The sequence below is a fragment of the Gallus gallus genome, chromosome 3 (assembly GCF_016699485.2).
Source record: "Gallus gallus isolate bGalGal1 chromosome 3, bGalGal1.mat.broiler.GRCg7b, whole genome shotgun sequence".
NCBI classification, from domain to species: domain Eukaryota; kingdom Metazoa; phylum Chordata; class Aves; order Galliformes; family Phasianidae; genus Gallus; species Gallus gallus.
Window position 1 is genome coordinate 15,411,693 of NC_052534.1, and position 12,586 is coordinate 15,424,278.

The 12,586-nt window shown below is 44.2% G+C and overlaps 1 protein-coding gene across 3 annotated transcripts in view; it reads left to right on the plus strand.

Annotated features, from left to right (window-relative positions):
* The window catches only part of SYNDIG1 (synapse differentiation inducing 1), a 65,161-nt gene that overhangs the window by 19,364 nt on the left and 33,211 nt on the right, over window positions 1-12,586 (plus strand). For all 3 annotated transcript variants that reach the window (XM_040698213.2, XM_015283540.4, XM_046939533.1), the window contains exon 3: window positions 4,206-4,343. In XM_040698213.2, the coding sequence (XP_040554147.1) occupies window positions 4,206-4,343 (138 nt within the window). The remainder of the gene's footprint in view (window positions 1-4,205; window positions 4,344-12,586) is intronic.

Consider the following 12,586-nt stretch of genomic DNA (forward strand, 5'->3'; position numbering starts at 1 on the left):
CTATTGATGGCAGAAAATTGAATTATTCATATGTGTCACATAAAAGAATACACCTCAGCTCTATGATTCTATGATTCTCTTAAACCTCTTTTTCTCCAGCAATGTCTGAAACAGTCTCTGGAAAGTGAAATAAATGGAATGTTCTGGGGAACGAAAGAAGAAAAGAAATGTCGGGCTTTCAAGCTAAGTCTTCCTTTTTTTTTTTTTTTTTTTCCTTCTCTATGAATTGCCGGCTGCTGCTGTGAGAACTCATCCCTTTGACATGAGCATAAAAGCACAGAGATGGGAAGTGGATCCTCAGCCATGTCTTGTTCCATCTAGCTTCTCCTCACATCATATCCAAGCACCTCCTGGCTCCGTTTCTCCTGTGATACAAAGAGAAGGCCACGAAGAGGGTTTATGTGAATTAAGCCCCATGACATGCATGTTTTCTCTTAACCTTGCCAGACTGCACAAGTGTGGACAGGCAGCATTGGGATGAGACTCATACAGTTATGGAAACACTTGGTTTGCAAGGGACCTTAAAGACCATCTGGTTCCAACCCCTGCCATGGGCAGAATTGCTAACCACTAGATCAGGCACCAGACTGCCCAGGGCCCCATCCAACCTTTGAACACCTCCAGGGATGGGGCACCTACAGCTTCTCTGAGCAGCAGTCAGCGCCTCACTGCCCTCTGAGTGAAGAATTTCCCTCTGACATCTGTGGTGCCCTCAGCCTTCTCTGGGACCAGAAATCTAGAAAGGGTGTTTGAACAGCCCCGGGAGGTGTCTGCCTCCTGGAGAGAACCTCTGTAAAGGCTGCAAGAACGGAGTGGCAGATGTGTAAATAAGTCAAAACAAATATGTTTATGGAAAAATAATGAAATCCATGTGGACTCCATGCTGAGCTTGTATCTGTGAGCTGCGGCTCGGTGAAGAAACCTGTCTCAGAGCAAGGAGTGCAGAGGCCAAGCTGATAAGTCAGCAAAATATTGGATATGGTAAAGAATGTTATCAGGGATGAGATAGGGTGCTGGCAGCATTTTGTTGATATCTGAAAGCTCACTGCAACCTGCTTTCCATGTGATACGTGTATTTGTGGTCCCTGCTTCTGTAGGAGATAATGGAGATAGATGAGAGTAAGAAAATCATAGAATATCCTGAGTTGGAAGGGACCCATGAGGATTTCAACCCAACTCCCTGCTCCACACTGCACCTCCCAAACCCTATGTCTGAGAGCTGTGTCCAGGGGCTTCACAAACTCCAGAAAGTTCCATGCCATGTCCTCTTCCCTGGGTAGACTGTTCCAGTGCCAACCTTCCTCTCAACAAAGAACCTGTCCCTAACCCCCAGCTGCCCCTCCCCTGACAGCTCCATGCCGTTCCCTCAGGCCCTGTCACTGTCACACAGAGCAGAGCTCAGCACTGTCCTCTGTTCCCTGTGAGGGGCTGCGGCCACCATGAGGCCTTCCCTCAGCTCCTCTGCTCTGCGCTGAGCAACCACAGCGGCCTTCACGCTCCTCACACACCTTGTCCTGCAGACCCTTCTCTATCTTTGCAGCCTTTCTTTTGGATGCTCCATTTGATAGAGGAGAAAGCCAAGGGATGTGAAGTCCCTTGGTTGTACTAGGTCATGAAGGTAAAGGACAAGATGATTGCAGACCTGCTGCTCAGCAAACCTGCAATGGTAGAAGCGGGAGAAAGCTGAGGGAGCTGCCTTAACACACATAACAGAATTTTTCTTCACACATGAGGCAGTGATTAGACTGACTCATGGACAAAGAATCCATAAAGAAGTATTAAAAGCAATTGGTACAGCTTTTCTTGCTAGTATTTTTCAGGCAACAGTTGTGGATGCTGGAAGAGCACAAGGAGTGGATGCACAGTGTCCAGGTTTACATGAGCTCCCTGCAGAATATGTCCTGCTGCTGCTGTCAGAAGCAGGGCCCAGGGCTTGATGGACCGTTGACCCAACTCCACAGGGCATGCTTTATGTCCCTTTGCCTTCACAGGCAAATTATTAACAGGCCACAGGAGTGGGTCAGCTGTAAGGCAGAAAGAGGACACTGGTGGATGCTGACTCCCTTAGGTTGAGCTGTGTAATGTTACTCTTTCAGTTAATGTGCCTCAGGGAATAGAGGTATCTTCCTAATCTTGTTGTGGCAGCTGGTCTGACTGCAAAGTCACAAGAGTGCTGTGATCCATGAGTGCCTTCCAATGGATGCAGAGGGCTGCTGGATGGGAGCCCCTGTCACTCACGCTCAGATTAGGGATATTTACTTTATGGCTGTTATTACTGCTCTGCAGGATAAAGAGTGTGATTTAGGAGACTATGGCAGCTGGCCTGGTCTGGTATGGATTTGTTTATTGCTGTCTGTGGTAATCCCTTTCCAGAAGCAATGTGTTGAATGCATGTTACTGATGTTACAATGTTAGCTGTAGACAGACTGGCTGTGGGTGTTGATCAAAATCCAGGAGCACGTGAGGAAGAATGGACTTGGACATATTCATCAAGGACTTTTTTTCCCCCTGAAACATTTTGGCTTTGTAAAGTTAAGCATGAAAAGCTTTCCAAGCAAGGAAAGAGCCCTGTGAGCCCATTCTGGACAGTTGGCTGCTTGACTGATGCTGCATGTTAGGCTGGGAGATGGGAAAGCAAGACGAGTTTGGACCAGGTTAGGATAATGGATTTTTAAAATACCTTTAAAAGTGAATGGGAGCAACTGCAAAACCCCAAATGGTAAGAATAAATAACAAATAAACAGGCAAACAAATAAAGCATTGCCTGGCCGAAAGAATCCACAATGGCAACAGGTTTTAGAGGCATAACCCGCTAAGGAAGCATCAGCCAGATGCTGCTCAGTGAGAAGTAAGTGTGCTGAGGCGAGTGGTAATAAACTACAGCCCTTGGTGGGAGAGCTGCCATCCAGCACGCTGCCATCACCATCTGCTGCATTTAGGTGAACTCAGACTGCCTGCAGAAGAGCAAAGGGATGCAGAGTGCTGGTCAGAATAGGGCACTGTGTTCACCACATCACCAAAACAGGCATTCTGGGGAGGGAAATAGAGCGCTATTTCCTATATATTGTCTTATAGTTGCATTGTGTTGGTCCTTGTCAAAAACAGACTCCTGAACCATCGGGATTTGAAGCAGATCTCAAAGGGCCATACCAGAAATTAGTTTTGTATGCATCGTGTGTGCAACTGAAATGATTGCTTTGAAGGAAAAAAAAGGAGTGATACCAAAAGGGCTGTTTCCTGAAAATCCATCAAAGGCTGCTGTCAGCCATGGTTCACAGCAGAGCTCATAGTCCGACTTCTCCAGCATGAGCAGCATTTTTCTGCTGGAAGGGACTGCGTGGGCATCAAGTCCAGCCTCCAGCCTGCCACTGGCACCCAGGGCAGGCTGTCTGGAGAACCTTTGCTCACTCAGAATATCTTTTTTTAGGTAAAGCACACAGCTTTTAGGGATGGCTAGCCTTGATTTTAAAAAGGGCTTGGTGTAATAGAAAATCCATTACAGCTGCAGAAAAGTGTTCATCACCATCCCTGTTAAAAATCTGCACCTCATGTCAGCTCTTCATCTGCTCTGCTTTCACTTACTGGGGTTTCTTGTGTTTTTTTTTCTGCCGAAGAGCAGAGCTGTCTGATCAGAAATTACCTACTCACAGAGGCACTTACAGAATGTGAAGAAATTGCATCTTAAATTTTTCTCACAAGAGAAGTTGTTCTTTCTACTGTCTTCCCGTGTGAATGATTTTCTGTGGCGTGATGCATGGACCTGTTTTTTTTTATTTATTCTGAATTTCTCTATATCTGGGAAGTAAACCCCTCCCTTCTCCAAGCAAAGTTTATTTCTCCTCTTCATCCACTGTCATATTCACAGTTTTTGCAACAGTCCTCTTTCTGTCTCGTGGAGGCTGCAGAGAGCAGCTTATTCGGCAAGGGGAATGACCATGGACCGTTGTCTTCCAGTCCCTTGACGCTTTTTTGTGTGGGCCCTGAATATCAGGGTACAAATGCTCCCAGAACTGACCATGTGCATGATTGAGACCTCAAGGTGGGACACCAGAAGCCATCCCCCATCAGTGCTGGAGGTCTATCGAGGAAATGTCCAGGGGCAATTGGTGGGATTACTATGAGTGGATGACCACTGCCTTGGTCCACGAAAGAGGAGAAGTAATATCATTAATCAGCAATTCTACATTTCTCTCTTGCTTTTCCAGAGTGACTACTCAAGTGACACTGAAAGCGAAGACAATTTCCTAATGATGCCACCAAGAGATCATCTCGGCCTCACTGTGTTCTCCATGCTCTGCTGCTTCTGGCCATTGGGAATTGCTGCCTTTTACCTGTCTCATGAGGTAATGCTAAAACATATCCTGCTAATCTATGGCTTTGCACTCACAAAGTAGCCATCATCTCACGCTAGCAAGGAATGGTCACCAAGAGCCACCTGTGGGCAGAACACTATTTCAGGGTGGTGGGAGGTGGTTAAACAGAGTATTATGTGTGGGACACTTCTCTGCCTTCATAAATCTCTGTGACGGTGGTGGTTGTCTTGTGAGGCATTCTGGTGAGCAAATAGTCTGTAAAATATTTTAGGTTTAATTGACAATAGTCAGATTCCATATCTGATTATACAACATCCAGCTTAGGGTATGACTTGTGAATGGAAAGCACCCCTGCTATATCAAACATTCAGATTTCCCATTGCAAAAACTCATTTATTAGTTGCCAAACTGATCATCTTGAGAAGAAAACCAACAGCAGAAAATTCATTTTGGTTCTGCGGAAATGGATTTTCTTCCCAGGGAAATTTCCTTTCACCATGAGAAATGGCTTGACCTGTTCTTCTTGTCCAATTTTGACACAGAAGTACTTTTTTTTTTTAATCAGAAAAGCAAAGATGTTTCAGTTTGTTTCCTCCGTGAGACAGTCTTGCTGATTTCCAGCCTGTGCCTAACAACCACCTAATGCCCCATCATTTATTTCAACAAGTATGTCTTCAGTAGTGCCTGCAGAGTAATTATTGAGTTTCCCAGCATGGCTGATAATGTAATATGACAAAAGAGTCACGCTGGAAATCTGTTCTTTGACTACAAGGAAACATTCAGTTATATTTCTATCTGCCGATGGTAGAAGTGCCTATTGGAACCTGTACTCTGTACTCCATGGCACCAAAATTATTCATCCTCTTGCCTGCCTTTCTAATCTGCCTCCTCTAAACACCTACCAGCACTTGCTGTTTGTCAAGCCAGAGCAGGCGCTTCAGATCTGAAGAATCCTACTCTTTAACATCAAGTAAAGAGATACAGCACTACTCCTTTTTTAATTTAAATGAAGTGTCTGTCACTGAACTTTGAAGCCTCTGAGATGATTAAAATTTGTCCAGTGAAAATTAACAGGTTTCCTTGGCTGAGTGTGATTGATTTCTCAAGTTTGGGTCAAAGGATTTACCTGATGATGATGACAGCACAAAGCAAAGCCCTGGGAGGGAGCCGCATATGCTTTGGTACTCTGCCGTTTGGTCCTTCAGGCGGAGCTATTTATCAGCAGTTTCAGTGGCCATGACTCCTCACATACATGGAGCAGGCAGGATTTTTCACCAAAGCTACAGCCAAAGAAGGGTTCCAAGTCGGAGATCATTGGCACAGTATTTGCTCTATTTGGGAAAAACAGTGCATTCAGTAATTTCTTTCCTTCAGGAGACCTGGGGACTGCTAGCTAGTTTTATCCAAGCAATGAAAGCAGAGTGCAGACCAATAAATGCAAAACAAACAATGTAATAAAGTACTAAAAAGCAATATGGCTGAGAAGCATTCGTAATAGCTATGAGCTGATCCCAGGGGCCAGCACGAACCTGCTGCCTCAATAGGAGCATACACAGTTGGAAAAGGTTGCATGAAGACAGGGAATAAAATGCTCTTGGAAGAGGAGTGCTCACCTTTATGGTATGTGCTTCCTACCAGCATGGTGTCAAGACCAGTGGCTTGCTGATTTACCCCTGGGGTTTCTGATGCCAGTGACCATGGTACAGTGAAGTGTTCATGGATGCCTCTGAAATTGACGGGTTTAATGATGGATTAGGACGGTCCTTTTCATTTAATTTCCTCCTTTAAAAAACAAGGTGAGGAATGAGGTAGCGTTCAGAATGATCTTTTATATGTGAGACTGTAAAACATTATGTCCTGTTAGCGTCTGACTTCTATTTATAGAGATCTTTTAACAAAAAGTCCTGAATAATATTTGAGCTCCCTCGCTAATACAAAAGGGTACGCTAACATTCCCCATCCTCTGTCAAAAGCCAGAACTGTAACTAATGATCAAAATTTGACGCTTGCATCCCAATCCTTTTTGAAGCTGCTTGAGCTCTTTACAATTTCACATGTACAAGAGTCTCCTGGGTAGTTCTACAGAAAGACCCAGTCTGCAATAAAAAGCTGCAACAGATAGGAATGTCAGAGGTGGTGGCTGGATTCTTTGTGCCAGGACATAGCACCTGTGGCAAACTCAAAAAAAAAAACAAACAAAAAACCAGGGCACCTTTGGCTGTGCAATACATCTGCGGATCTAGGCCTGATTTGCTGGAGATACATTTGTGCTGCAGGTGAGTAGAGCACTGCCATGTGATCTTCCTATCCCAAGCAAAGCTGAGAGTCATTGCTTTACATCTTCTGTCAGTAAAAGAGAGAGCCCAAGGCCATCACTGTGCTATGTGCTTGCTTATTTATTTGCTTCTGTTTTGAGTACTGCTTTCCTTCCCACAAGAGTTTACACCCACAGCTTGGGGCTGCCGAGCCTTGCTCTCGCCTTCAGCTCCCAATCAATCACTGTCAGTACAACCTGTGCTCCATCACACTTGCTCCTTCGGTCCCAGCAATGCCTCAGAGCAGATATTTCTGCTGTGTGAGACCAGCACTGGGAGGAATGGTGAGATCAGGATGAGTGTCCCATTGCTGCTTGGCACAATCCACAGGATCTTTTTGTCCAAATCCTCTTTTACTCCATGGGTTTATTTCTAGGAAAGAGCGTAACAGCATTAGAGTCTTTCCCTTCTTTAGAAAGAAGTACATGATCAGAGAGCTAAGCCTTTGCTCGTGTGAATGAGCTTTGTTTTTGTACCTGTTCTCCCGTGGGATGTGATGGGATGTGGTGAGACTTCCCCTTAGCCCTTGAAAGTCCTCACCAAAGCATCCTGGAGATGCCACCTGGGCCAGAGCAGCAACAGCGGTAGTACAACACCTCCTCTATACAGCTTCCACATAACCTCCTTGGATTTATCTCTGACTGACAGGCAGGTTTTCCTAACTTGAGGACTGCATAACATCTTTGTCAGCTCAAATCCTTCCCACTGAGCCTCACGGTGTCTGCCAGCATAAACCTTCATGGGCTGCTCATTCCCTGCTTCTGCTGCCAGCAGCAGGAACCAGGTATCTACTGGCCTTTCTCAGACTCGGAAATGCCAAGACAGTTTTATAGGGATTTTCAGAAGGCATAGACACACACCTGAGAAATCCCACCAGACACTTTTCTGCATGCTTAGGTGCTTAAAGAGCCTCCAAATCCCATCCCTGCTCTTCTCCTTGGCAGCACATGCAGTCTGCCAGGCAGCAGCCTGCGATCCAGGCACACGAGAGCAATCACTTCCCGTCTGCTGCGGTTAATCTATGTAGCAATTAATTCTCTCACACAGGGATTGAGGAATGTGTGGCACTGTAATTATTCCCCAACCTGTGGATTGCTTGAGCAACACAACCCTAAACATCATCACTTGGGATACCTTCAAATAAAAGTAAGGACTGTTGTGTACTCTTGTATTCATATGGACATGAAGCGGATGGGATAAGGCAAAAGAGCAGCTTATCTCTCTTCAAGATAAGTTCTGGAGCTTTTGGTTACTTTCTATCCAATTTTTAGAGATAGAGCCTTTGAAAAAAATGTATTTTTACAAGACAGTGTTCACCAGTTAGAAAAGAGCAATAATGCCCATGTCCCCAGAGGGAGGAAGAAGACAATATGAACTTAAACTTTATTAGAGACCAGAGATCAGATGCTCAACATGCATGAATGTATTTCACTTTTTTTGCTTCTCTGCATCAAATATTAATATCCAGCCACTACTAAAAGGACAGGGAAATAACACCCAGACATTATATGCTGATTATTCATTAGAAAGCCAGCTCATAGGCTCCATCTCATCTAGAAAAAACATGAGATAGCTCAATGGTATGACTGATCACGCCACCAAGCATGCTGGTGGTGCTGGTGAGATTTTTTTCCCTCTCTTCTCCACATTTCTCCGTTCAGAAAACAGAATATGCATATGTGTCTTCAGTTTCAGATGCCTACAGCTCTCACGCCCTCATGTCTAAGGGGGTTGGAGCGTCTCCTTGGAACAAGCCATAAGCTTTGGGACTTCCTCTCAGTAGTTATCTTAAGAAATAGATAATGTTTTCTTTAGCCACATTCATCAGGGGTGTTGGAACTCGATGATCTTAAAGGTCCCCCCCAACCCAAACCACTCCATGATTCTATAACACAAATACCTGGAGAGGACTGGTGTGTCAAATTTAAGACCAAAAGACTGGTAGGGTTTGAGACCATTGAAAACAAGGTTTTATATGAGGAAATGTAGGGTAAACATCCTTTGAAAATATTCATACATCTCTGCTTGCAAACTGTCTCTCTGTATAAGTGCGTGTGCACTTCTGTTAAGTAAAACACAATGTTTGCAAGGATAAGCACTTCAAGATTGTGAAACGACACCATAATTTTAGCTGCCACAAGACAGCCACTTTGTACTTGCATATGGCTCTACAGATATATTTATCTGGTTGTTTGACTTGCATCTACGCTCAAGCCTAATCCTGAGGAGCAGGGTCTGTGCTGGTGATCGCTCTAGCTGGTGGCTTTCACTCCTTGTCCCACCTTTCAGTCTGTAAGGTGCTCTGTTTCACCAGACCCCATTCTGGTGCTGGGAAGACACGTACACTTTAGGCAGGAGCAGAGACCCTGCCACCTATGTACACGGTATTTCTGTACCAGCTACTATTTTCCTAAAGTGACAGGTACCAGGCTTTTTCCACCAAAATCCACTGTGCTGTGTCCACAAAGGTCTTGATGTGTTCTTATGGATGTTTGGTACCTCAACCAAAACTCTGTGGTACCCTGGAGTGCCTAGAAGACTTTTGTGTTTGTGGTTATCATGCATTCAAGAAGGCCAAAACCTTCAGGAAAGTTCTTTGTTGAAGAAGCTGTTCAGGTGTGTCTACCAGAATCTCCTACCATGCACTGAAGATGCAAGAAGACAGGATGCAGACTCTGGAAACCACCTGGGACAGGAGCTGGCTCTGCACAGGCAGGTGGACAGCAAGGAAGTGTCATCACGTGCTCACGTCCATTCAGTCTTAGCCATGGGGCTGAGCCAGTCCCATAGCAGCTAGGTTCAGTCACGCTGTTTATCAGAAGTGAATATGAGGGTCCTTCAGCCTTTTCAAGAAGAAAAGGAGGACATTACCAAGAGGGAAGTATGTGCTGGATGGGGAAATTGGGGGCTGCCAGTAGCCAACTCTGCCCCAGATAATCATAGGTACTCTGAAGTGGGGTTGTTAACTACTAGCTCCTTCAGTTCCCTGCTTTCTGGGCTGGAGATGGCTCCCAGCCAGCAATAAGAGCAAGAGTAGACTTTGCTTGTGCTGACTTTTCCCTTCAGGGTAGATGTGTCCTGAGAAGAGAGATGTTTGTGCACACAAAGAATGGCCATTAGTGTAGCATGTCAGCACTGTTGATTTCATTGTGCTGTAGGTGAAGTCTTGGGCTAGGAAACTTTATAAATGTCTTGTGTAATTTCCTCTTCATTCTTCTTTGTCCGTTTGATCTTGTGGTCACATTTCCAAGTCACGAACTGCAATGACAAAAAGAGATTAGATTAATGAGTGGCCTGATTGCTTCAGCCCTTAAGCTAATTTTAAATAATTGGAAAGGTAGCTGACATGTAACATTCCCAGGAGAGTTTAATTCATTATGCAAGTGTTTAATTACAATGAAGTTTTGGGACAGAAGAGAGACCAACCTGAAATGCTTGAGGAGATTAGGGGTCTCTTTTATTAATGAGAACATCCTGGACAATGGCAAACTTTGCACATGAATTGTTCACTGTCAGATGTTTATGTCTCACACATTATGCTGAGACAGCAGGAGCCAAGAGACGTATCAGTAGTCATGCTCCAAGGGTATAAAACACTGTTCCCACCTAGCATCGTCTTTTTGTCCTAGGCAGTAAGGGTGTATTTTGTTAGCATGAAGATGAAATTAGCATTAACATGGGAAGTTTTCATTATAAAACTACACGTATCCCAGTGAAACGCTTTATTTTTCACACCTGTAAATGTGGAGCAACTAGAGAGAATTATAATCTGGGAGAGGACACAGAGGGAGACAGTGTCCAAGGACAAGCACAGGGCACATGATTTTGCATGCCTCCAGGAGAGCAGGAAGATGCCCATGCTAACGTGGAATGGCAGTCAGCCATCATCATCTGGAAGACAAAGTACATAGTAGTTCCCCCTACTGAAAGAGGCTTGAGAAAAGAAGAAACCCACTGCAAATCTGGAAGTGGTGCAGAGTCTTCCCCGTTTACTCCATCCCACTGTCTGCCTCCGTTGTCAAGGAAGCCAGAAAGCTTTACATGCTTCTTCAGTGGCTGTAGCAGGAGCCCACTGATGCGACGATGTCCGCTGAATTCTCCAGTGGCAAGAAGAACAGAATGTATTTCTAGAGCAGGTCTTCAGGTACAGTTTATATAATAGATCTTTCTTTCATCTCTCACTGAGATAGCTCACAGAAATCTTTTTTCCAAAACAAAAACAGAAGAAACAAGATATACACATTTGAAGTGTAATATATTCAGAGGTGAAATGAGTAGATGTTTTCAGTGGCAAAGATTTAAGGTTAACCTTTTATCTGTTTGCCGAATACTCAGGTATTCTTTTTCTTCTCAGAGATAAGCATCGTGTACCAGACTCGAGGCGACATTCTAATCTTCAATGCACAGTTCTAGCTTTCAGTAGCTGCTGTGGTGAGTGCTACTGAATTACTACTTTGTTTGAATGCACAACAAAGTGAAATGATCACTTCTGATTATAATCTACATATCTTTCTTTTCAAATGGGCTGCAGAAAAACTCTCAGAAGGAAGACACGAGTCTAATGATCTGGGCATCCAAGGATGCCTGCCAGACAATTGTAATTTTCATTGACTGAACTGACTTCCCATTAGCAGAAAAAAAATGAAGTTTTTATACAGGCATTTTATAAATATTTGTATATTTATATATCAATTTTATATTAACGTATTTAGATAAATTTTTTTTAGACTAAAATTTAGATGAAAAATTGTGTCGTGGGACCATAGCAGGTCCCCCTAGGCAGCACAGTAAAAGGTTGCCCAGAGAAGCTGTGGATGCTCCATCCCTAGAGACATTCAGTGCCAGGTCAGATGGGGCCCTGGGAAGCCTGAGCTGGTGGGTGCAATCATGCCATGGCAGGGGAATGGAACTAGATGGTCTTTGAGGTCCCTTCCAACTCAAAACATTCCATGATTCTGTGATTCTATGAAGAGAGAGGCTTCTGATGTTAGTGGCAGTACTCAGAAGGACCTCTGTAAGGTTAAGTTCTGTGCCAGTGCAATGTAAAAGAGAGTCAAGAAGAGCAATAAGAAATAAGTCCATCCTATTAAAGTAAAAGGGGAGGTTGCTCTTGGTTCCAGGACAAAACATTGAGCCAAGCGGGAGCAGCTTCTGTGAGGCAGCCACTAGAAATTTGGGTTGCCAGAGGAATATAGATAGACTGGTGCTTTTCTGCATTAATTGTTCTTGCATAGATCTGCAAGAGCTTTGGTGCTACCTCTTACCAGTCACTTTGGTACCTGCTTCCAGCACTTGTTTTGCTTGTGCCTAAAGTGGTTGAAATATTTCACTGGGAAGTGAAAGATTAGTTCATTATCTAACGTTATTGCATTGTTCCCAAACACCATTTCCTAATCTAAACAACAGCATTTGGTGGATTCTTTGCCTCCAGCTGTCTCCACAAAGGTAGGCAGGACATTAAAATGCACCTATCAAGACACACAGTCTTAATGTACTCCTGGAAATAAAACTAATGTAGCATTTTATGCGCTCAGGAACAAAAAATAAAAAACCAAAACCCTTTTTCTTATTGTGAAAATCATTCTTCTCCTTTTCCCCGTGCCAGTGTAGTATTAAAATACATTCATTATGGGAAGCGACGAGCAGTGAGTTATGAATGACATTTCCACATCTTGGCATTTCTTGTACTATTTCCCAAGAAGCGTGAAATAATCAGGGTTACTTGGGTGAATGGAAGTCCATACTCATTCAGAGAGGAACTTGGCTTCCTCCCATTGGGTAGGGGAGGCCACGGATGAAGTAGAGGGATCATGGCGTGGATCACGATCCATGGAGAGATAGAAGTGGCAATCTCTGCTTCACCATGTTCCTCATCCTGCCTTCCTTAGAGTGAGTGCTTTGCTATCACGAAGTCCGCAAGAAAGAACAAAATTCAAAACAGCTATTATCGAAAATTCC